This window comes from Catharus ustulatus, chromosome 7 (genome assembly GCF_009819885.2).
Source record: "Catharus ustulatus isolate bCatUst1 chromosome 7, bCatUst1.pri.v2, whole genome shotgun sequence".
In the NCBI taxonomy this organism is placed as follows: domain Eukaryota; kingdom Metazoa; phylum Chordata; class Aves; order Passeriformes; family Turdidae; genus Catharus; species Catharus ustulatus.
In genome coordinates, this window is record NC_046227.1 from 13,315,441 (window position 1) to 13,341,225 (window position 25,785).

A 25,785-nucleotide genomic window follows, 5' to 3' on the forward strand; every position below is an offset into this window, starting at 1 on the left:
GAGCAGATCCTGAGTCACAAGAGTTCCAACAAACTTCATTCTACTCAAGTCACTTTCTGAGACAGACAATAGTGACTTCCATGAAAAATTATTCACAATTCTCACAAAGCAGCTGAAACAAACAGTTTCTTAAACATCTATGACTACTCAGAACACAAAATCCTAGACCACAGGAATCTCTTCGTTGATACTGTAATACAAAGTTAAGTCCAGGTAGTTATTGTATCCTCCAGTCAATCAGACAGGATCTGCCCATTCCCATCTACTACAGCACCTCTAAAAGCCACTAAATTCAGTAGCATCAAGAAATAATTACTGTCTGATTTCTTAACTGAAATTGGCCCAGTGTTTTGGTTCAGTTAAACAAAGCAATTTCATTAACTGAGGCAACTGAGCCTTCCTTACCAAATCTTGCCACCACAGTCCAGTCAAGAAACCAAATCAAATTTGCTAACGAAAAACCCAGGAGGCTACAATAAGCAGCTGCTCACCAAGTTCTCAGCTATCTACCAAAAGTCTCACAGTAAAAAGAGACTTAGTTACTGCATCAACGTTCCTCTCATTACAAATAAAGAAATGTGAGGTAGTTTAAACCAATTTAAAAAAAATATTTGTATTACGTGTATTCAAATATTTTACAGCATGCATGAATTAATACTCCAATCTTGTATCTTCCCCTTTGCCAGACAAGTGACTGTAATGTAAGAGCAAAACTAGACTTCCAGGACAACTCCCAAAATGCAGAGCCTCTCAAACATTTTTGTGGTATTGACAGTACCATAACTAACAAAAAGTTCCTAAAGTTTGTATCCTAGCTACCTTGTGTATTTTCCCTTCTACAACTATGAAAGATATTCCTTGTATCAATTCTCCCTCCCACTCCAAATACTTCAGGCACTTTAACAATAAAATTTTCCACACAGCTCTTTTAAAAGATGTTAACACTTAAACAACAAAAAGAACACTTAACATGCCAACAGAAAGAGCAGCATTCTGTCATAAAGTATTCCAAACATTCTAAATATTTTGAACAGAAAAACAAATATTCAGTGATCTTTAGCACAAACTTGCTTATGGGCACACCTCACAGTACATTTTAGCTGCTCATTATCTTGAAATAATCTCATTCTCTGTAAGATTTCGCATTTTTAAAGAAAGTTAATTTTAGAAAGAGCAAAGAGAGGAAAATGGCAAAACACCCAATCCATCATGTTACATAAGACAAAAAAATACTCCAAAAGGTAATAAAATTAATTGTTTGAGACATCTGTATGATCTATTTTACCAACCCCAAATTTTCCCCCAGGAAAGCAATCTAACGCTGAATGATGCTTGTCAAGATAAGAAGAATTTATCTTTTTGGCCAGTTGCACTGCAAACCTTGTAGATTGGAAGCCAGCAAATCAAAGCACTACAACAGCACTGTTTACATTTCCAGTCAACGGGGGGAGGAAGAGAGGGTGCACAAGGCATAAAACTTTTTTTTAGCAACTTGAATGAAAACCTTCTCAAGTCCTTAGGCCGCTCTCCCACTCTGTATAACCTCTAGCTCTGAAGCTCCATTACTCAACGTGATCATCAATTCTTGAACAAACTGGCCTGTACCCACATATGACGCGGAATAAGGAACTCAACATTTGCAAAGGAAGAAATGCAAGATCAGTAACATGGACTGCAAGGTCAGAAACATGGACTCTGGCCTCTGGCTGTCCTATAAAGAAGGCTGATGATTTTGACCTCACACTGAAGGGCATAGGAGAACATAGGAAAATGATTACTAGGCATTTAAAAAAAATTTATTTAGATACTACTTTAACAGCAAATTAGTCACAAATTCATGAGAACTGTAGTACACCTTAAGTGTCTGGCATTTATCTGAAGTTGTCTCACACTATTGGAACTTCTCTCCTATAATTGTTTATTGAGCCTTCTAGAATAGTCAGTGCTTCAACTAGAAAGGTAGGCACCCTTCTACTCCTTCCTAAAGAATAAAAAAAAAAGTTAATAAAGACTTGAGGAGGAAAGGGATTTGACATACTTATACAAAGGCTTTGTAGGCCACCTTTAAGCCATCATCATGAGACTAATTCCAATGTCATCACAAGCACAAATCAAAGGCTGAAATCAATTTGTAAAGTTCTAAATTCAACACAGCTGAAAGTAATTCTGTTTCTGATAAAGTCCTTCTCTTGAAGGCATATTTTAGAACTCTGAACTAAACTTCAGTGCAAAAGATTTCACTGACTTGACTCTAACAGCACCAAGGATTCTATAAATATTTTGTAGTTATTACACACAGCACAATTTTTAAAAAAACCCAGACTTTTAATGCAAAATATTTTTCAAGCTCTGTGTCTTAAGGCAGGTTAAAGGATGACACTTGCTCAGAAGGACCAACATGGAGACCACAGCAATCTCTACTAGAGCAGACAGTTCCACAGCTGTTCATAACGTATTGAACATACCAGCAGCAAGTTCTTCTCCAACTAAATCTGCAAGAACAAGAATTTACTTCCAGTTTTGCATTCAGGATATCAAACTGGGCCCATAAGAAACTAGCACATAAGAGCCCAGAAGATGTTGGCTGTACTTTTTACTGAGATGTTTCAGGAAGATAAACAATCCTGCAAGCCCTTAATTCAGGGCTTGTAACTAACTGGAATGTCTTTCAAAAAGCAGTATTTACTACACTGGACCTTTCAGCAATACTGAACAGTGCCCCATTAGCCTTCAGCACCTGCCTCTTGGAGTAAAAAAGAAAAAATATTTTTATGCTCAATTAGGTAAAACCAAAGAAAAACTGAAGAGCTCCTTTCAGTAAAGGAAATCACCATCCCATGTAGATAGCATGTCACACAGCAGCTGATGCCAGAAAACACAAGCCTGAATGAAACTGACTTATTGTTTTTCTCCTGTCTGTTTCAAGTTTGTTAGTCAACACGCACAGCAGCAACAGCCATGCAGGCTGGGCAGCTGAGCGGGACACGCTCCCCGCCCGCCGGCATCAGCTGCTCGCACAAAGTCTCTGCCAGGGGCGCTCAGCAGGGACCGTGCCCGCGGCCGCAGGGCCCCGCAGCCCACCCGCCCCTCCGCGCCCCTCGAGCCCGGCCGGCCCCGGGCCTTCCCCCGCCGCCCCTCACCCGGGGCCGGCTCCGCGCACGGCCCGGCCGCCCCTCACCTTCTCCTGGGCCTTGCGGTAGCGCTGCAGCGCCTGCTGGGTCAGGTCCCGCACGCGGAGCTGCCCGTCCTTGCAGGGCACCACGATGCCGGTCCGCCCGAAGCACACGGTCACTTTCATCTCAGCGCGCCGCCATGCCCGCCCTGCCCGCCCACGAACGGCGCCCGGCCCGGCCCGGCAGCGCCGGCAGGTGCGGCTCGGCGGCCCCACGGGGGCGGGCGGCAGGTGCTCCCGCGGGGCTGCGCCTCAGAGCGCGGGCAGCGCCGGCAGCGAGGCCCGGCCGCGGCCTCTCCTTCCGCCGTGCCCGCCCCGCCCCGCGCGGCGCTCCGGGAGGCGCGGGCCGGGCCGGGCCGGGCGGGGCGGCCGCGGGCGGCGGCGGCGCTCGCCCGGGGCACGGAGCGCCGGGCCGGGCTTAAAGGGGCCGCGGGTCAGCGCCCGGGGCAGCGGCGCGCTCCCAGTGCCGCCGCTCGATGGGTGTCCCCTTCACGCCGGGTGTCCCCCGCACGCCGCGCTGTGCGGAGCGGGCAGCCAGGCTGCACCCACCCGCAGCACCCAGCTCGGCCCGCGCCGGCAGCCACTGGTGTGAAATGCTGACGCTGGAGCGCGGGGCTCTGCGGGGCACGGAGAGTTGGCTGGGCTGGACCACGGTAGGCACAGAGCATCCCTCGCGCATCGAGCAGGCCCTGTGGTGCGCACAATACACCTGAGAGAGATATTGTGCCCAACCTGCTCCGTGGTGCAGCGACCAGGGTCACAACACAGCCCTTGCCCCACGAAGCTATGAAACATTTGCACACAGCTGCCTACCTCGACCTTCAGAGACTGACACAAGACCTCACACACACCTTGCCACACCACACAACGACCTTCAGGCACTCCCAAGCACCGCATCTGCTCTGCAGAATACAGCAGCACACCAAGAAACCCATCATCCCGGTACAGTGACAGGCCATAGCCTTCAAGACGTGGTACAGTGAAGCCATACAACCTGCATTATGGGATGTGAGTCTTTGCTGCACTCCTCAAACACCTGCTGTTCTGCAAGGTACACTTTTCTGTACTACTTGGTAACCAAGTAGTGCTCCCTGCATCTTACCTACCCCTAGACCACACACAATATAGTACAAATACTCGACACGGTTACAATCATAACAGATCAATCTACCCACAGAGATGTGCATTACTGAAAGTTACTGAAAAGCAAAGGCAGTATAAAAATACCTCTAAACCACAGCATGACACCACACAGCACAAGGGGACTATTTCTGCAGTCAAACTGCCCCACCAGTTTACATTAGCATTCAAAAAGGCAGTCCAAACCCTGTGCTGTGTAACCTTACCAAATGACAGTACCAGAGATGTTGTAGTGGAAGTGGGCCAGAACAGAATAAGCTGAAGGTTGAAGTGAATACAGAGTTTTTGGGATGAGATGAGGACAGAGCCACATAAACTCCAGCAAGTGAAAAGTTCATCCTGGTTCCTTAGGAGCAGGCACAAGTGGTGTGTGGGACTGATGCAGGTAGTAAACAATTCCTCCTTGCCTTTACAAACCCAGAGTTGTCTGCCACCAGCCCACAGCATTTCAGAGCAAATCACCGGGAAATAATCTATTAAGCCATATATAGAACTGTTTTCCCTGGGTGTGCACTTGTATTTACATGTGCAAGTGAGCAAATGTGCATCCCATGTACTTTGAGTCATAGAAAAATTCCTTTCTTTTTCCCTCCAGAAGCAAAAAAGCAATACAAAGAAATGAGAATTTTCTGTTTCTTCACAAAAGACCATGGGTAAGGTAGCACAGCTTGTAGGCCAGAAACACCTCCGGAGCACTAGGACAGTGCTGGGTCAGCTGAAACATTTTCTGGAGTCAGCCCATGTGACCATTTCAGACACAGCACTGTGTCCCTACCAGCTCAGCCCCAGGCCAGCTTACTGCTGGCTCCCAATAGCAGAGCAGAGCTCAGTGGTTTCTTGTGGGTCAGCACCACTGTAAAAGCATTCATCATACTAAATGGGCATTCCTGCCAAGTGCTGAAGGGCCAGCAAGTCAGATAGGTTACAAAAGTGATTTATATGAAAAATAATCAAGGAGGAGAAACAGGGAAGCCTTGATTTAACTCCTAGCCAGTTCTGTAAGCTGGGTTTGTAAGGAGGGAGCAACAGGGGTACCTGGGGTATGGAGCAACAGCTCCTCACATCTTTTTTGCTCCTGAGAAATTATAAGGGGAAGCAGTCCCACACAGCAGCCTCAAAACTGAATCAGATGGAGCAGGAGGCAGGAGGAGTTCAGGGCACTCCTCTAGTCTAGCTGCTGATGTGCTGGTGGGAAGCCTGGGTCCCTCTGCTTGTATGGTTTTGGTTACTCAGGTTAATAATTGACTGTGAATATAAAGGCTTCTCTCTCTGCCTCTCTCTGTCTCTCTCCCTCTCTCTCTCTCTTTTTCTCCTTCTCTGTTTATAAGCAAGTCTGACACACTGAGGAAAAAAAGTGGTATGATTTTCTTTTTCCTGAAGTTCTGATAAGTGCAGGTGATAAGCACTGTAACTGGAGTTGAGTAGAGCTTGTTGACAGAGAAAGTGTGTTGTGTTAGACAACTGATATATCTGAAAAAAATTAAAATACTTTTTTCCCCAAAACTATACCTGAAGCATAAGCAGCAGGTTTCCAAGTGTCTATGATTAGACTAAAAGAACCTATAGCTGTTCCAGAAAAAAAGGAAATAAAAGGTTGTCTTTCAATCTGTGTGTATAGTATCTTACAGAAACTGAGATTGTATTTAATTATCACACATCAACATGGAGGAGTGAGAAAAGGTTGCAGAGCAATCACCAGTGTGTTTACTGTCTGTCAGTGTTTGTTTGAAAGTTATGCATGGTATTGCTAATAAGACATTGTTGTGTTCTGGGTGAATTACACATTTGTTTATGTTGAAACAGTCTGAAAGTCTTTGAAGCCATCTGGTAACAATTAACACCTACATATCAAGGTTTTACCTGTGACTATCCCTGGGACTTCGGTTTGCACAACTTTCTGAAAAGAAACCTTTTCTTCTATCAGACAGTTGGCAATGATATTTTTTTTCCTTAGGGATGGGGAACACTTTTCCAAAAGTAAGTTTCCTCCAATGCAGGTAACAGTGTGACAAGCTAAGAAGCAAAGTATGGGAGGATCAGGAGTGTTGAACTGGAATTAAAAGAAAGCACTTCTTAAGAAACTACAGCATGAGTTGCAATATGGTGAAAGAGAGAAGAGGGTAGTTTTTACTTATCAGATCCCTACATCATTTGCTCCTGAATGAGATCATCAGGAATCATGACCAAAAAATACTTTTCTGGAAAAAAAAAATACCTCCTGGTCCTCTGTGAGCTGAAGGCTTCCAAATCCCAAAGCTCCAAACCCATTTCTTGTTGGCCATTCAAAACCTCTAAGAATCAAGTAATCAATATCTCATCCTTATGTCCAATTTAAACTTACTCAGAGTAAAATACGGCAACTTTTAAAACTTACTAATAATGAGGTCTTCCTTTTACTATACTTTCATGTATTTAAGAGGGCCTGCCTGTTTGGTCCTGTGACAGAAATCTAAGCCATATTTCATTTGAAGTAGATCATCATCCAGCTAATGCTGTAAGTGGCATAAACTGGCTTTGCCCCCCAGAGGAGGACTTCTGCTCCCTCCTGGCCCCAGCTGTTTGTTCCCATCCATTCCCTTTCATGTGCCAGCACGCACAGTTGTAGGTCTGTGCATTGAGATGCTGTGGAAATTAATTTTTTTGCCAGATTAGCTTTCAGCCAAATCAGTTCTGCAGAAACCAGAAAATCAAGATAAATCAGAACTCGGTTTTCTGTAACAGGATTTAAAGCCCATGCTGGCCCAAGGGAGAACATGGCACAGCAAGACAGCAACCTTTTTCTTTTGATTTATATCTGGTTACAGTACTTTTCAGGCAGCCTGGTTATGAGTTTCAGACACAAATACATATCCATGAGATAATATTCATAGCGTTCAGGTATCAGTTTCCTGAGAGGGGATGAGCAGATTTAACAGTCCATTGTCACTGAGGGTTACTAGTCTTCCATCCTCCCTTTCCATCATCCTTTCCCACCTGTGCTTCTTGGATATCTCCATGAGCCATTTCAGTTCATCAGTCTGGTAGAAAACTAACGCAGAAAAAAAAGAAAACATTGTTTTCTGCTTTGTTGGCAAGCAAATGCCATGCAGGGAAGGTTCTGACACATCCCAGAGCAGGCTAGAGGGCAAGAGAAGGGCCCAACAGCTGGGAGCAGAAGGGGAGTAGACAAGGCCTGCACTTTCATCAACCACAGGAAGTTCTTTGCCCAAATGACTGCCTTAGCGAATTTCTTGCACTTTTCATGTGAATTTGTCCTACTGCTGACTGGTCTGATATCCCCCTGGCTCCTCTCCACACAGGCTGTGGACTGTCAGACCTTACATGTACACTCAGATCCTGAGCTCCTGAGCATTGAATGGGAAGCTACAGACAGCACAGAAGGTGCTGAGCAGGTATAAGTTCACCATACATCACCATCCCTTACGCTGGGTCAGCCCTCCACGTGAAAGCACAGGGCTCCCATCTGACCTGTGATGTTTCACAGGACTGCAGTGTGGTCGCAGCTCCATGCCTGACCTGAGTAACATTGGTACTGCTGGCAGCTTCCTGCTGGGCAGATGCTGTGCCAGTAATGCAGCCCCACCAATAGCCCTGCCCTCCCTGCTTACCATTTCTTCCCACAGTGACAGTGCATGAGCACAGTGCCAGCCAGAGAAGCAGAATTTAAGGCTTCTGAAAACATATTTTTCTATGTTGAATGGTTCCTATACTTTCTCTGCTATAACTGGAAATTGCAATGAGGACAGTTAGCACTTTGCTTTTATATCTGTGAGGCTTTATCTAAAGATCCCAAAACAATCAGTAATTGTCAGTGAAGATTTGCAATCACTATGCCAGCAGACACGGACTGGTTAAGCAACCTGCTTAAAAACACAAAGGAATTTTTCCTAGTTTTGCTGCTAACAAGACAACACAAGTGTTGACCTTTAGTTTTTGGCTCTGAGCAGTGTCACCTTCCTACACTATCAACCTTTAGGCATTTAAGTATTTGACATCAGTAGCCAGGGTTGCCAAAGAAGATGCTCCTCGAGCACTGTTGGCTCAGCCCCTTTTCTGCCATTAATAAACCATGTGAGAGGAATACATTCAACCTGAGTTCAGAAACTTGAAAAAGTCCTAAAAGAGCCTTAAGATGTTATTATCGCAGGTATGTTTTGTTATGGGGTTTCAGAGACTGGAATGGATTTGGAGATAAAGTTGAACCAGATGAAAAGAAAATAAAAAAACTTTATCATTTAAATCAATCTCATAATCCCTGGAGATCTGGTTTGTGATTTTTCAAACTTTTTTTCTAGTAACACAGTAAAATGCATTTGTTTGCTCCTTACTGAATGTTGTTACCAGTAAACCCTTCAATTACTAAAGGCAAAAAGGGTCATAATTTCTGCTGTTTATATTTTGCATTTCTCCCAGCTTGGATAATGAAAATCAATAAAACCACTTTCACTGCCAAGTCTCAGTGGTACAATGGTGGTGAATAAAGGGAAAGCAAACTAACAAATATTCTTAGAAACTGTGGTAGAATTTTTAAAAATACAATATAAAAATCTGTTTACAATCTATATAAAACCAGGTCCTTGCTGAAGTTTAATTTGAACCTAATTTAAAGTTGAAATAATAAATAAAGAAACTGTGAGACTTGCAAAGCAAGATGATCCTCAGTTTCCATTCATGATGCCACCCCTAGTTCACCTTGGATTTTCTTTCTGCTCATATAACTATATTGATTTAGCTCAAGAAAAACATTTTTTTTTTTAATATCTGTGCTCTATAAGGATCTGAAAGAAGAGTGTGTTTGAATATCCAGTCCTATACTCCCTGCAATATCAAAATAAAAGTCTGGAAGCAGATGGGAGAAATCCACTTTCAGTTAGTCAGGCAGGTTCGAGATGGGAAGGGATCCCTGCTCCCTGCTGGTGCTCCAGACAGGTACAGGGGAGCTGTCCTGAGCTGGGCTGCACCAAGCTCTGCTGAAGAACCTGGGCATCCTTCAGCTCCCACGGGCAGCGGGGATACCTGGCAGTAGGTGCACGCCTGCAAGAGAAAAGGCTGAGAGCAGAAGAGCTGAACATTGAGGGCCAAACCCCACCCCAGAGTGTGGAAAGGAATGTTTTGCTTGTCGGATAATGATTTGTTTACAGTTAATTAAGCATAAGAGCTGTTGATAACAAGCTCTGTTTACACTGTGGGCAGGAGATGGCTCTGTCTAAATAGGTCAAAACGATATTAATTTTCTTTAAAGTTTGGCAGGTGTAGAAATTAGTCCCTCAAAAAAACCAAAGGTATGTTCAGAGAAATCCAGAGGGGAAGGAAAATCGTAATAAAGCCCTGGGGGAGATTTATGTATAAAAGTTACATGTTTAAAGACTACTTCAAAATGGTCCTCAGCCACAAAGTTATGTAAACACCTTAGTGATACAATCTTGAGGACATATAGAGAGAGAAAGAAAAGCCTTTTGAAGCTAACTTAAAAGCAGAGGTGGATATAATCCTAGATTTCTTTTATATTCGTGTTCACACATCTCAAAAGAAGTGTTTTCACTTTGACAACTAAATTCTGCTTCACTCCAGTCTCCACGTCATTTGGCATGAAGGGTGATTTAGTGGTTCATGACCAACAAGCACTAAGGTCCTATTTATCCCCTCATCAGAGTTTCATTCTTGCTCTGTGATGTATCTTGCCCAAGATCAACAAGATGTTTCTCCAGGACATCCAAGGAGGACCAAAGTCATCTTCTGGTCTGCAACAGCACAGAAAGACAAAGCACTTTGTGGAAGACATGCTTTGTGATAGGGAATGTTATTGAGCAGTGAGATGGCAGAGAGCCTGCCCAGCTCTGGACTCTCCCCAGTTCTCCACAGTCGCCTAAACTACAAAGTAGAGATTTATTAACACTGTGATAGTATCAACGGTATATTATCACCCAGGATTTGGTCTGAGCCATCTCTCCATGACAATCTTGCTCATCTCCAGGTAGCTCAATGTACAAACAGGGTACATAGTAAGTTGAGGTTATGCAGGAGCACATAGGCTGCCCTGAAAATCACTTAGGTTTAACTTCATCCTCACAGACATTTGTGGACAAACATCTTTAACAGCTGCACATGAGGAATTCCCCGCTTGAGCTAGAGAAGAAAATGAAAGTTCAGCCCTTTACTACAGCACTGATCAAAGAGATTTAGGTTAAGATCCTGGGGTCTGTCAAATTAGTTCTGATACAGAACATCTTGTGTTTAATATGGGTTTTAGAGCTCTTGTCTACCACTTTATAGTGGTGATTTTCTCTCCTAACACGGACACTGTTATGCTTCCTTAGTAGAGTGCTGCTCACTTTCCAGGATAGCTTGGAACTGCTGCACAGCAGAGCTGCATTTGCTTACTGATCTGAGCAAGGGGGTGTTACACCGGCTCTCTGTTATTTCCACCCTAAGGCTACTCCTGTAGCAATTCATCTCTCCTTACTCAAAGCTGTGCCTGAAGGTACAATATGGCCTTTGATTATCCAAGAGAAAAAAGTGAGCTTTCATGGGCCACCATTGGCTTCTATTTAATAGTATGTAATTTCTTTTAGATTCTGTTTACTTACAGCTTTTAACACTAATTTCTTTTCCTTAAGTTTTATTAGTTGTTTTTTTGTTTTGCTTTCTTTTTTTTTTTTTTGCAGTCATTGTTTGTGACTGCTAATGGCAACATCTGTATGTGTCGTAACCTGGCCATTATCTATAATTTTAATTAATATATGTGATTTTTAAACATCTATTTCGGCAAAAAATCCATGAGAAGATAATTTACATCACAGCTAAAGGTGCAGGTTTTTAAAAAGATTCTCATCAATTCTGTTTTCTGTTTACTTTCTCTTGCATTTTCATTTTCTTCCTTTCAGGCTATTTTATACTGTCAGTCATATGAGCTACAGATGCTTGAGGTTTTTACCCATTCATTCCCCAAAGCTGAAAGATTTGCTCTAAACATGGAAAACCTGTGGGCTCGCAGGCCAGATCAGCCTTGGGGGATCTCAAAGAGAGAGGAAATTTTGGTCTCTGCGATCACAAATCAATCTCTCTAGCAACACGGCAGGGAGGAGAGAGGACTCGGTGGAAAGAGATGCTGTGCTTGTTGCCAGCTGCATTACCTTCAGCTGCGGAAGGAGGAGGGTGTGTAAGTGTCTGTTCCTCTCCCCTGACCACAAAGGACATATTTAAAATGCATACCAGAAGGAGGATTAGAGCAGACCCCTCCCTCCTTTCCTTTGTTCAGGAGGAGGAAAGGAGCATAGCCCTTGGCTACTGGAGTCTGGCCTCTCCTACTACTCACAGCCTACTTCTCTTTGCCTTCCTCTTGTACTTAGCCATCACTTTTGCAAAGGATTGCTTGGTATTCCAAGAATGACATTGTGTTTTATAGGAGTTTCAGTCTCCAGCCTGCTCCATAAATTGTGCTCTACTTATGTAGACTGTGCCTACAAAATTATCTGGGTCAGACATGCACAGCAGCTTGCCTTTCCTTTAATGTTTTACCACAGACAGTCCCTCGCATGATCCTTTTTCCAGATGGTCCCTAATCCTTGAACATACCCAAAATCCTTCAGCTATGATTTCTTGATCTCTTCAACAACAGATATTTTTCTTTAGTGTATACAGTATATAGTGTACTTTCTGCTTCTACAGTGCGCTTTGCAGTATTTCCCAAAAGCATTTCAAAATCTTCGTTCTTTTCTGTTGAATTCCAGCTTTCACACCTCAGGCAACAGCTGAACACCAGCGAGCCAAGCCAAGGCATATCAGCCTGACTTATGGTAACTGATACACACCTTTCCTTCCAAGAAGCAATTCATTTATGCAGATGTTTTCTCCAGCTGTTTCTGGAATAATCACTGATTCATTGAGGGGAAAATCTGAACAATAGCAACGTTCTCTCTCTCTCCCACCATAATTAGTTTCTGCTGATGAAACCTGAGCTTCCCACTCACCATTTTTCTCCCCATCCCTCTGGGGTTTTTACCCCAGTTCAGCACATCTACAACTCAAGCACTCCCAATCCCTCCATTACCAGGTATGGAAAGAGTGACCTCCTTGCATCAGCAGGAGTTTGAGCTGCCTCTGGGGTGTGTGAATCTGCTTCCTGTGTCCCCAGCTGGGCCTGGGTAACCAGCACAGACATGCCTTTGTGACTGCAGTGCAGTGCAGTGCTCTCCTCGGAGCTCCTGGGGTCCCAGTGGAGGCAGCAGCTTATTAACAGTAGGATGAGTAATAAAGCAAATACTACTGATACAGTTGGTATCTCAGTACTGGGTTTGGAGAGAACATGGCCAGCAGACAGAAGAAAGCTTTTCCAGACATCATACTCAGTATTTTGGATGACAGACTAGTCTTCCTACTTAAAAAGAAAAATCCTATCAATAGTTAAACTTGCTTTTATTTTCTCTAGGGTTAAGATTCAGCACTGTGTATTTACAACTACTCAGCATTCTGGCTGCAAAGTGTATTTTGTTGCTATTTGTGCAGTATCCAATATCCTGTCTTTTGTATTCTCACCTCCTTCCCCTTTCTTTCCAAGAAGCCAAATAACATATTCTCCTAACAAGCGTATAATTATTTAGTTATTGCACTGTTTTATGATTGCATTGTTGGTAATTGCTCAATATTGTAAGCGATTTATTAGTAATTGCAGAGTCTTTCAGATCTGTCTTCAGTAGGAGAACAAATAGCACCTTGCATCAATAGACATCAAAGTCTTCAGAAAGGATTTTTCTTTAATGATCTTTTTTCTAAACTATCTTTCCTACTGCAGCCCTGAGGGGTAAAGTTTCTTTCTCTCTTTACACAATAACTCGAAGTTTCACTCCTGCCCTGCAGTGGAAAAATACATTACATCAGTCTTTGAATAGGATTTTATTCTGTAGTCCGGCTATCACTGTCTTGTAGCTTCATCTGCATCTAATGGGATTTTGCTCTGGTGATATATATTCAGACCATGTAACTCCTCAGCCTCTCAAACTCTTCTTAGAGCTTTTTGACAATAATTAAACTGCAAGTGGCTTTCAGATATTCCTGCCATTTAGGCCTTCCCACATTGACTTCAGTTGGGATTCACAGGTGGAATAGATGAGAATTCAACTTCTCTCTCATTAATGTATGCCTTCTGGTTACAGTTTGCCAGCCTTTGTGTAAAGCCCTCCATCATTTTATCACACTCTTCCTCCTAAGGGATTTCTCAGCTTTCTATCAGCTGTAGCAAGAAACTCAGGCCACCTCAACTTGCCTGTGTGGCAAACAGGAGGAGATTTTCCAGCTCCCCTCAGAGTGCCTGGAGCTGTACCTCTAGTTTTCCTCTGCCTCTCCCTTACTGCTGCACCTTCTCCTGCCATTGGTGCCTACTGGGACCCTGGCCCTGACTGCACCCTGTGAGCTCAGAGGCAGCAGGCAAGACCAACACTCTCCTCTCCTCAACAGTCCACATGCAGCCTCTCCTTGGTTATAGCCACCCTAACCCCACCTCTGGCAGCATGAGCTGGCAGTTAGTACAGAGTAGGCTGAAGAGGCCATTCAAATCAGCCTCATCCCTGAACAGCCATTCACATGTTTTATGGACAGTACACCATGTAGTGTCCCAACACTAGAGGTTACACAGTGCTTAACAGGAGTGTGGTGCACAGGGCTTGATTTAAATCTGCAACCTAGACTCCTGACAATGCCAAGAAGAATGTTATTTTTGAGCTGCACAGAAGAAATAAGCCCTTCACAGATGGTTGCATAGCAGTGTTGTGTATTTCCTGATTTGCCAGTGTGGGTGGCTTCAGAAAAACAGGTAAGCACAGGGATGGACAAAAGATAAATAAATAAATAGATGTAAGACATAAATACTTCTGCTGACAGCTTTCTCCCGTCCCCCAGTAACAAACTGATCTTTCCTGTGCTAGGGAAGAAAATAATTTCCTACTGAATTCACTGGCTTCAAATGGAAACCATGTTTGTCATGGACTCTTCCAAAACTTCTTTGCAGAGGTTCCCACACTGCTGACTCACCCTCTGTCTGCAGGAGATAAAGTGCCCCACATCAGCCTCTGCAAGGCTTGAGGCAGCCAGCTTGGGTGCTCTACATAACAGAGGAGGCAATGGACCAAACCTAGATGCCTGTGAAGAGAGGTAGAAGAAAGGAAAAAGAACTGGTACAACAGTCCTCCAGAAAGCAAACCCACTGTCTATTTCATTAAATGTTACATTTGGGGCAAATAAGATTTTACCTTTGCTACCATTCAATAGGATGAAAAAGAGGAATCTGAAATTAGGGGGTAAAGTGCAAGTAATGTTCTTGTTAGCTACATGCAAAGCCAAAGGGTTTTTTCAGAAAAATAACTAAGATTGTACCTGTAGAGACAATATCAAGTGTTTACCAAGTGTTGTATCGGTCTACAAAATAGAAAAACAACTCCTGTGCTATTCACTGCAATGCTAATGCTGGAGGCCATAACATTGATATTTAAAGTAGGACACACTGCTTAATGATAAATAATATTTTTCAGCTATAATTATTTTTCCCCAACTTGTTTTTAGACACATTACAGAGATCAATAAGGATCAAAAATAAAATCTTATACATGACTTAGATTCATTATATTTAAACAGTAATTAAGGACATGGCAATTAAAGCAAATATTGTTCAGTGTTAGCCATTAACATCATGTTCCTTGATTCCTCTTCTTTAATCTCACATGGAAGTGGCCTGATTTTCAGGAACCTCAAAGCTTTGGGAAGTACAAATGTATATCTGCCACTTCCCCAAAATGGGGTTTGGGTTTAACTGAGGCTTGAAAATCTCCGTGATTTCTCCTGTAATGAGAACATTACCCTGAAAATTAGCTAAATGCAGTTAAACCCTACTATCCTCTGTGCACATATTGACAAACCTGGAGCGGAAGTTTTCATGTTGGCATTAAGAACAGCTTCTCACCCCTCCAGAACTCATGTGGCAAAATGTTCTTTTTGCCCTCTGCTAGGCTTTGGGAATGAAATACACCCACTAATTCCATAAGGAAAAAAGCAAGCAAACAAACAAACACATGCTGACTTCTTTCCCTTGATGTTTCAACAACTCATTCGTATTTTTAAAAATAGATTATGATCTGGTCATACTAATTTTGTTTGTATTTGGATTAATTATTAAATAACTTTGAACTCTGAATAATCATTAGTAATACTATGAAATAATGTTATTGGTGCTTTTAGATTCTTTTCATTAATGCAACAAAGTGTGGAAATTCTAATTTTTTACTGTAACTGGCCCATGAAGTATTTTGCTCCTTCTTCATGTTTTCTTTAGCCTGGATTTTTCATTATAATGCTAGCAGTTAGTTTTTCATCTGTTTCCACAGTTTTGCGCAGCAGTTACAAATTTGGCCCCAAAGTTAATTTTATGCAAAGTCTGGGTGCTCCTTGTCAGCAGAAGGATTAGGGTTTTTACAAGGTGCTGTAGAACCTAAGAGTAATTTGAGGTGACTTTTTGATGCTGTTTTGCAGTAGCTCCAAGGGAAGGCATCCCAGCACTGGGTGCCCTGTGCCAAGAGCTGCCACAGTCTTTGCGATGCACCACTGCTACCCAGCGCCTCTGCACCCCGCCTTTGAATCAAAGCTGCTTCAGCAGCAAAATCACCTTCTTATCACTCTGCTCCTCAGCTTGTTTTCCCAGTCCATGGAGGCACAAAGTACGAGACGGGCTCTGGGACACGGGCAGGCCAGAGCTGAGGCAGTGCTGCCTGCACTGTCCAGATCCGCCGCACGCAGGCACAAAGGTTTGGCCCCAGGTAGGGGAACGTGCCTGGCTGCCAACACCCTCTGCTGTCTCCTCGGCTCCGCTGAACTCACGCAGCCTCCCAGCTCCCAGCCTGCCTCGGCAAGGCTTCTAATTAGAAACATCTTTTAGCTTCAAAACTCGATCCTGCAGGGTGGAAACCACTGGCAGAGACAAACAGAGGCAGACCCTCTCTTGCCATTTCGAGAGTCAGGAACACCCTCCAGCCAAGAGCGAGCTTCTCCGGCAGCCTGCAGCCAGCTGCAGGGCTCAGGTAGTGATTTGCATTCCTGTGAGTGCAGCAAGGACAGGAGTTAAGGCGCAGAGACACGACTGAGGTTTTTTGCATTCTTCCCCACAGGACTTTAGGGAAGCTGAACTTGGTTTTGTTTGAACTTTTTCAAGCTGACAGTGAGAGATCAGCTTTGGAGAGCCCCAAAGCATGGAAAATTCCAGCTCTGTTATTTTCAGTTTTATTCAGGTTCATGTTGTTTGGGAGCCCTGGATTCTTTTTTTCACTAAAAATTTTGCAACTTCAGTTGCAACAGCTGTTACCAGGCAACCAGTATAAATGGGAACACTTTGAGCCAATGAAATACACAGTTTATTCCAGTTGCTTGGTGCCCAAATACCATAATCATGAGAACAGCATTAAATAGATAAATAAAACAGTACGGGAGACAGGAGAGGCAAGGAGTCAGTGTGAGGAATGGGTAAAAAAAGCAAACCTGACTGCAAGGGGCTAAGAGGTAGGAACCAACAAGCTTGTGTGTAACACAGAAGGAATAGGAAGGGCAGAACACCTGGAAAGTAGCAAAAATCCTTGTCAAGGAATGACAGCCTGAGGAAGCTGCTGAGCCAAGCCATTTATGGCACCCTGGAGCAATGATCCTTTGTCCAAGCTTTCTCTGCTTTTTCAATGAATATCTGAGACAGCAGCAGCACAAATGTGTCCAGCTTTGCTGTGAGAAAAGCCATCTTGAGCATATGACACAGGCAATGAATATTAGAGCTGGAGCCTTACTTACCCTTCTGTCACAACCCATGTGGTACTTATTGCCCATAACCTGATGTTGGAGCAGCAGCTACACTGAAGAGCCTTTCTCCCAGCCATTTTCGTCAGGATTGTGATCTCAGGTTGCCTGATGACTGTAGTGAGACTGGTGTGATGGGAGAAATGCTTAGGGTTGCATTTGTGGGACAGAAATATCAGAGACAGATTTAGTTAGTATAGACAATTCAGTACTTGCAGGCACTGTTACTTCAGCAGTGTATCATACTTTGGACACCCACACTTCAAAGTGGCTTTTGAAAACTGTAGATGCTTTAGAGGAAAGCTCAGAAGAACTTCAGCAGTATAAAACCAGCATTGTTGTCAGAGACCAACTAAAGTCATTACACTGAAGAGACAGGACCATGGTGACCTAGCACCACTGTGGCAAAGAGAAGAGACAGCTCTTTATTTGAGCCGGATGAAAGTTTGACAGGATCCACTGGACAGAAGCGTCATCCCACGTTACCCATGAAATGCCAACAGAATAAAATAATGATTTCTCCATTAAACTTCAGCTCCCCTAATGGAATACATTACAGGAAAGTCAGTTTTGCGTAAGAAAGCCGTAGGTGTTGTATTAGGAGGTTTCTCATGCGGCGCCTCACCGTAGGGAGTTCACTTCAGAGACTGATGACATTATTTAATTATGCCAGTGTGTCACTGTTCTCTGAATTACCTGAACAGGGTATTAATGTTCTGCTTCCCTGCACAGGATGCTGTGCATGGGAAATGGCACAGTTCAGAGTACAAGGGCAACTGCAAACAAATATTTTTAGCAGTGCTGTGTAGAAAAATTGTGTTAATGAGCAGTGATTAAGCACACAAACTGTCAGAATATAATGATTAGAGATTTAGAAGCAAAACTAAAAAGAACAAAAAGCAACATTTTATACTTTGAATGCTGCAAAATGTGAACAATAACTTCTCTGTGATATTTTTTCAGATTTTTAATGTCTGCTACAACAAGTGAAACATGCCATGGAGATGGTTTACATTTTTCTAATTTATTTTTGCAGTTTAACACAGAATATTTTTTTTTTTTAGTCATAAGGATTTTTGAGGTAATCTATAACACCAGTCAGATCATTCATGGTTCATTTCATTCTTTTGTTGAAATTTTGAATTGACTCAGATGGATTTGAAATAGAATATTTTGAATAATTTAAAAACATTTACTTGAAAATTTTAAATCAGGTTACTCTCTTTTTATAAAGAATTTCCAGATTAATGGCTGGAAGCCTTAACAGACTTCTTAGCACTTTTCCTCATAGGATGCTTTGATCTCAAAAGAACCTTGGGAAGAAGGGCTCCACCAGAAAGTTGTCCTGACATACATGGGTCTTTCAGAGCATCTCCAAAAGGAAGGTGCTACTACAAATTTGGTATTTTATTGAAGATACAACAGAAAATTGTGCCAGAAAAGTAGTACCGGTCAGCACTATGCAGTCTCAAGAGCTGTAATCTCATTGTTAAGTCTTGAAGGGAAATTTCTGTTCAGATGTGTCCATTTTGATAGCAGGGAGTTGTAATCATCTGCCCCATCTGTGCTCCCTTTCAATCCATGATAGCATTTAGAACCATGTCTTCTTTTATTACTCCTTGCATTTCTGGCAGAGAAAAAAGCTTATAAAGCCACAGGGATAGCTTTGAAAATGAAGTATTCTTTTGCAATTAATGGTGTGTAGTATTCCTGATCCAATGGGCATACCTGAGATATTGTCAGGTTACTTTCTTTCCTTAGTCAGTTTTATGGTGCTAACCTCACAGCTAATGCAAACTTCTCCCCTGTTGGCTAACAAACTTAACTTAAGACAAAACTGTGAATGGGCAAAACTGAATCTCATGATACTTAATACCATGTGTGGAGTCCAGCAGATGGAGGCAACTTACACATAAACATTACAGTTTTTGTTAAAAAAAAAAGCAAGCAAGACCTGCTTTATTTGGGCCAGAGACTTCTTAAGTCATATGTTTTCACTGTGCTGTAAAGATTTGGAATCCAAAAGAACATATTTATTTTTTTTATTTTTTTTTTTAATTTGAATTTTAGGACATTTTCCAATTGGGATTATCTTGCTCAGTTTTAGAGTTGTAGCATTCTTTTGCTTGGCTGGAGGCATTCTGGCTTGGTTTTTTGTTTGTTTGTTTGTTTGTTTGTTTAACTTCTGCATTTGTTTCAAAAGATCCATCGTTTCAAACAAGTCAGATAAAATCATGAGTTACCATAGTCAGTGGTAATGTATAAATAAACCAATCTATTTATGCATGCCTAGATGACAGCTAAGGGTTTTGCTGTGGATCAGCAAACAGAACATCACCAGCAGCAGTGCATTTGCATCTGCCTCCTCCTCTATTAGGAATCAACCTCTGCCAAGTCTTCTCACCCTTCTTCAGCTTTGGTCCTAGAGCAAAGTCAATGAGAGTCACTTCCCTTTCTCTGTAGAGTAAATAAAGTTCAGTTTGTCAGAAATGAAGTAAAACTTGTCACCCCCTTTGCACCAACCCTGTGCAGAACTATCAGTTCCTGGAAGGGCTGCATCTATGCACGACACCATTCCTGTGGGGAAGGAACCTTCCCCTCTGCTCCCCTGGCCTTGCTTAGCTGTACTGCCTCAGCTGGACATAGCACAGGCTCCGTGCTGTGGGACCAATCTTCCCACAGGCTTTGCCCAAGCCAGCTTCTCTTCAGCTGCATCAAGGACATCAGAAACTGCTCTGCTGTTACAAAAATCAGCAGCTTTGGCTTTTGAACCCCCTTGACTTTTAAGTTAATTATTGCAAGTCCATTTCCCCTCCATGGCACGCTGCAGTTTAAAGGGAAGAGAAGCAGACTGTCTTAGAACATGCTGCGTTACTGCCTCGTGCTGTGTGTGGGGTCTCAGCCCATGGCCTCTGGCAGACCAGACTGCAGCAGCCAGGGCCACTGTGCCAGGGCTGTGACCCTGCTGTGGCCCCGTTCCCACCTTGCCAGATGAACCACATTTGCACATCTTGTTTTCCTGTGTTTGCATACAAATGAGAGTAGAGCACCTAAACCTGAGCCCAGCACAAATTAGCATTTATACAAATGCAGCATGTCTCTCTGCTGCTGTCTGTGGGCCATGCTTCAAGGCTCTGGCAGAGCCCACAAAGGAAGTAGTGAAAAAATTACTCATGTGCCCATTTCTACAGGTGTGGGAACAGCATGCATCTGCCCCAAGGTCACACTAAAACTTCTGAGGAAAAGTTAGGAATGCATCCCACACCTGGCTGACATCCACAGCTTAGCCAAAAGCAGAATTTTATTTGGTGCACTGATGGATTTTCTGCTTTTTGGAGAAGATCATGCAAGCATAGTGACCCTTTTGCAAATTCAGCCTTGGTTCTGCACCCTCTTCACTCTGACACACACCACTGTGAAAGGCTGATGGTGCTTGTCCTGCATTTCCCCAAAGATTAGAATGTCATCACTTGTGGCTAAGAGCTGCAGGGACATGTCGAATTACTTTTCTCATTTTATCTTTACACTTTTTCAAAGCTTAGCATATTCCAAACACTCATCTTCTGTGCTGTCTTGAGGCAATGTGATAGAAAATGCTTTGTCAGCTAAGGTTGTGGCAAAAACTCCAGGCATGACATTAAAAAAGAATAAAAAGGAATCACTCCCTCTAAAAGTCTTATTTTCCATATGTACCTGTTAGTTCAGCCACAACACTTGCAATCTTTACAGACTGCTGACAGAAGCCATTTAGTCTTAGTAAAATAGGGCACCCATGGTAAATTTGCAAAGACAGACACATGAAGCAGTTTCCAAAGAACCCTCAATACACAGAGGTTACCTCTGAGAAAGCCCTCAATGCCTCTGAAATTCAGACCCCACCCTGCTGCTGCTGACCTGATTTGGACTCAAGCAGGCATCAGTCTGCAGAGCACCTCCAAGAACAGTGTTGGGCTGAGGACGGCTGGAGAGCCCCACAGAGCAAAGGCAGGAGATGAAATGGTGCCATTACCTGCAGCCACCCTGTATCTCAGCTTCTGTCTGAGCTTCTGCAGAACACCAGCACCAGCAACGGAGGAACAGGCAACCAAAAGATTTCCCAGCTTCTGTTCCTAGACAATAGGCCCTTGAAGGGGACAGAAGGTGGGGACTTGTTAAATTACCCCATTAAAAATGCCAGGCCTCAGCAGGAGTGACCCTAATGTGCATCTTGCTCCTACTGTGTTTAGTGCTTCATATGTCAACATAGATATTGACAGTTCCTAAATCCTTCACACTGGGGACAGTGAACATGAGGCATATGCTCAACCAAGCAGAAAGAAGCAATCCTGAAGATTAACAGCCAAATCTGGCACTCCTTCAATGGCCATACTCTATCAAAACTCCTTTCAAAATCAATACCATTTTTAAATGGGGACTCAATCATACTACTGCTCAGAGTAAGGGGGCAGCTTATTATCAGAGTCCTGGAGGAGAGCAGAACTGCTGTAAAAGTCCTGATGGCAGTTACTAGGGGTGTGAAGCTCCTGCATGTCAAAATCCTGTGCATGCACACTCAGCACTGCACTGACCTCCCTCTATCAGAGTACAGGGTTGTGGTTACAGGGTTGTCCTAAGGAGCAGAGTGCAGGAACCATCATCCCTTTTCACTGTCTTGAGTATAAGGTGCAAGACTGTTTGAAATAGCTGTGCCATTTGCCCATGCTCACAAACAAAAATAGGATGTGTGGAAATGCTTGGGTGTAGCTTTTCCCACTATGCTGCTGCTTGTAGTCCAGGAAGGGGGTGATCAAGGCTGATGGGGCTTTGTGCTTCCTAGTGCATCTATGCAAAGCACCATGTGACCTTGTTGCAATGATGGAAACACAGGACCGAGGCCCTATTTCATTCCCTGCGCTTCACGGGTTATTTTCCATGATTCCTCGGGTGAAATGAATTTCCTCTGAAAGGCATGTAACAAAATGCCCTATTTCAGAGGCTGTGTTACTGCACAATGAATGAGGGTTACACTGCAGACATTGATTGCCACAGAAACAGTCACAAAATCAGCATTTCAGCGGGACAAGCAGAAGGGACTCATTGCAGAACAAGCCCAATAAGATCAGTGCAGCTCAGAAGATCCTTGAAGAGCAGCTGCACCTAGTGAGAAGGGGAAAGCTGCAGCTCTTTTCCAGAGATACACACCAGGATCTCACATTCCCACTCCTCTAACACCTGGGTAAGAAACTGTTAATTTAATATCTGAGTTTTGAGTTAGAATAATATAATTCACTGGAGAATAGCTGGCTTGGGATATAATCCCTGTGATTGAAATGCAATTGCAGGGAACAATTTCCAATAAGAAAATTATTTGTGCAATTTTGGAAGTGTCACATTCAAACCTGAAGTAATCCAGACAATGTCAGGTGTTAAGCCAAATTCTGGGGTGTTTTCGCTTAAACTTTGACTCTGAGCACCTCCTGGAAATAAAATATAGACAGAAAGTCAACCATCTGCTAATGTGCACAGGTAGCTTTGAAAGTGAAATCATGAGAAAAAGGTAGACATTAAACAGAGGAAATGTCAGAGAAGTGAGTAGCACACACAAGAGTGACACCCACCTCCTGAGAATGCATCTGTTTCCTCTCATGTGCAGAGTGTGCATTCTTCTAGGAGGATCACACTTCCCTGCTTTTATATGCTTTAATGTTTTAGCAACCGACTGACCCCACTGGCATCTCTGCCAGCAATTACAAGTTCCTCCCTCCCTGCTAGGGACTTGGCATGTCTAGGACACCTGCTAGTCCCAAGATTCAGGTGGAATCACTGGGCAAGTATCAGCTCTGATATAACTTTTCTTTCATGTTTAATGTCCCTGAAACCACTGTGTTTGCCTCAACAACACAGTAAAAGCATAGGCATTCAGCATGTATAATTTAGAGACTGAGGTTTTGGCCTCCAGGGCCTTGCTTGGCTGATGATAATCCACTTGACAGGGTGATTTTTTCCCTAAATGATTCAGCATATCACATCCCTTTTGTCCTGCTTATTCAAGGAGAAAATACCTAAATGAAACGAATAGCTTGTGGGGTGAGCCCAGAATGCCTGGCTTTGGCTCCCTCACAAGGAAAGGGACCTTGCACAGAACATCCAGCCCTGCAGAAAGGCTATCTCCAGCCATGCTCATTCTACCTGATGTGGCTATGCCCTGCCTTTCTTTCAGGGCTGTAACCCACTCTGTGGCCAATTACAGCATTACCACCCTCTGCCCTGGTGAGTAAAGGTTGAGAGGTGCCCTCCCCAGCTGTCTACAGTGATTCTACATGTACATGTATTGGACTGCAGCTGGAGTCACATGGAAAAACCTCGTGGCTTTCAAGGCAGGCAGTGTGGGGGCAGCCCGTGAGCAGCTGGAGCAGCTCTCATGCCCTACTGCCTGCTGTCCAACAGTGTCTAGGGAAGGAAGAACATAGGGCTGGCTCCAGGGCAGCACGTGAGCTGCTCTCCGTGTCCGAATTCGGCCCAGGAGCCTTGGATTTGTCCCTCCTGTTGCATTTCTCACAGCGAGCCCTGCCTAACTTTCCTCTGCCTTAGTGTTCACACAAATTAAACCTTTTATAAAACTAACATTTCAGGAAAAAACCACTTTCCTCCTTTTCTGTCCCCTCCCAAAAGACCAATGCAGAATTACTGAGCAGGTTTAAGTGTAAAAATGTTTGCCCATGAGCAGGCTCATGCAGCACTAAGTAACTCAGCCATTTTGAAGCCTGAGGCCCCTGGGAGCCCAGCTTGGCATTCTATTTTTGCAAACACTGCTTTCTAGGTTGTGTTTAATAATTTCTGTTAGATGTATCTCCACGGATGACCCAGATTCATTTGAAAAGCCTCTTTGTTTTAGATTGTTATGCACATATTTAAAGATGGGCTTAACGGCTTTCTCAGATCAGGGCCACATCAAAGAGTTTTGTTCCCGAAGAAGAAATGATTGCCTGCATTTGAAGTAGCTGTGCACATCATATGAAGCTTGTCAACAAGGTGCACATTCATCGAGGGATTCTCTTGGTTGCTTCTTTGCTACTTAAAACGTACATCTGACGTAACCAGCATCTTTTCAATTTTTAAAAATCCCTGTTAGAGCAAGCACGAAACTTTGAAGGTTTCATCCTGTCTCATGTGATTTGTCAGATGAAGGGACTGCACAGCATCCCCTTGTATGGCAGCTTGCTCCTCACAGCCATGGAGTTCCCAGCTTTGTCATGTTTCCTACAGTTTTAGATGACTGTGCCAGACTGAAGTGTCAACTACAAGAACTGGAGGAGGGATAGCTGTGTGCTGTTGCCTTACTATAAATGTAAAATTGAATCTGGATATTTTACATTCAGTTTACTTTTTGAAATGGCTGGTTCTTCCTCTTACGTATTCCTTCTGACTATTTTTCACCTTTATATGGTGGACTTGTTACACAGTGATACCACCATGCTCCAAATTCTTTCCCTTCATGTGATATTTCAGTAACACTTCTTACCTGGCCTTATGCCATTTCTTAACTGTTTCAAGGTGTGGGTAGGAGACTTAACACATTCCCTAAAACAGTATGTGAAAATCTAAACAGCTAATATTCTTGCCAAAATATTGCTATACCCATTGCTCATCTTTCCAAGGCTGCATTAAGATAGCTACCAGATATGCACTGGTGTGACAATTGGCTTCAGGGTGTGTTTTGGCAAGAAGGGTGATCTGTTAGTCGAGTTGGAAAAAGAGCAGCACAGTATCAGAACAGAGGGTCTTTACCACTCTGCTAATGAATTGTAATGTAGCTGAAAGTGTAACTTCACCTTCACAAGGTCAGCATAAAGAGTGCCATTAAAAATACCTGATGAGAGAAGAGGAAGAGAGGGGAAAATCAGAATGAGGAAAAGATGCAGTTTTTGTCTTTCTTTTACAAAGGGATGCAAATGATGTAGAATGCAGAATGTATTTTGTTTTTTGCCAGAAAAGACACAAGTTCCGCATCCCAAGGAAGGAGTTGTCATTGCAGAAGACAATTTTTTTGGTTAAGTCCTTTTTCCGGTGACATTTTTATTATATTCAGCAGAAAAAAAATACTCTCTGGGGCAAGCCTCAGGCATGTGCTCTAACCAAGAGCCTGTGGAATCATCCTCCACATTAAATACTTCAGCAGTCCCCGTACAAAGTACAGCTGCAACCCCTTGAGAAGGACCTGAGTTCATGTTCCAAGTACTTATAGCCTAGTTAGAAAACCCACCTAAAAGAGGCTCCTGCTTAAAATTTAGCAGTTCTGAGGAGGATTTGAGCCAGTCTCTTGACAATCAGGGAAAGGTTCTTAGGCACTGAGCTACTGAACAAGAGTAGAATAACAACATCATTGCATCCTCAAGCAGCTTTCTGAATCTCAGTCTTTGTCTTCTCTTTTTATACATTTTTTTTTTTTTAAATTGAGCTAATCAAAATTTTGGGGAAGAGGAAAGAAATAATTTTGTTAAGCAGGACAATAAGTCTGATCAAAACCAATTACAAAAATTAGATGCCATCATTTTTTTTAAAATCAATTATTCATGTGGTCCTAATCATGAAGACATTTTCTAAACTCATCATTTTCTACAGTTACAGTGTTCCAATACATTTGCAGGTGCAAATTTACCTGTCTAAATCAG

The 25,785-nt window shown here is 43.1% G+C and overlaps 1 protein-coding gene across 1 annotated transcript in view; it reads right to left on the minus strand.

Annotated features, from left to right (window-relative positions):
• The window catches only part of PARD3B (par-3 family cell polarity regulator beta), a 394,443-nt gene extending 391,126 nt beyond the window's left edge, over nucleotides 1-3,317 (minus strand). Inside the window, exon 1 of the mRNA XM_033064800.2 lies at nucleotides 3,179-3,317. Within this exon, the coding sequence (XP_032920691.1) occupies nucleotides 3,179-3,298 (120 nt within the window). The 5' untranslated portion in view covers nucleotides 3,299-3,317. The remainder of the gene's footprint in view (nucleotides 1-3,178) is intronic.
• Nucleotides 3,318-25,785: the final 22,468 nt, after the last annotated feature.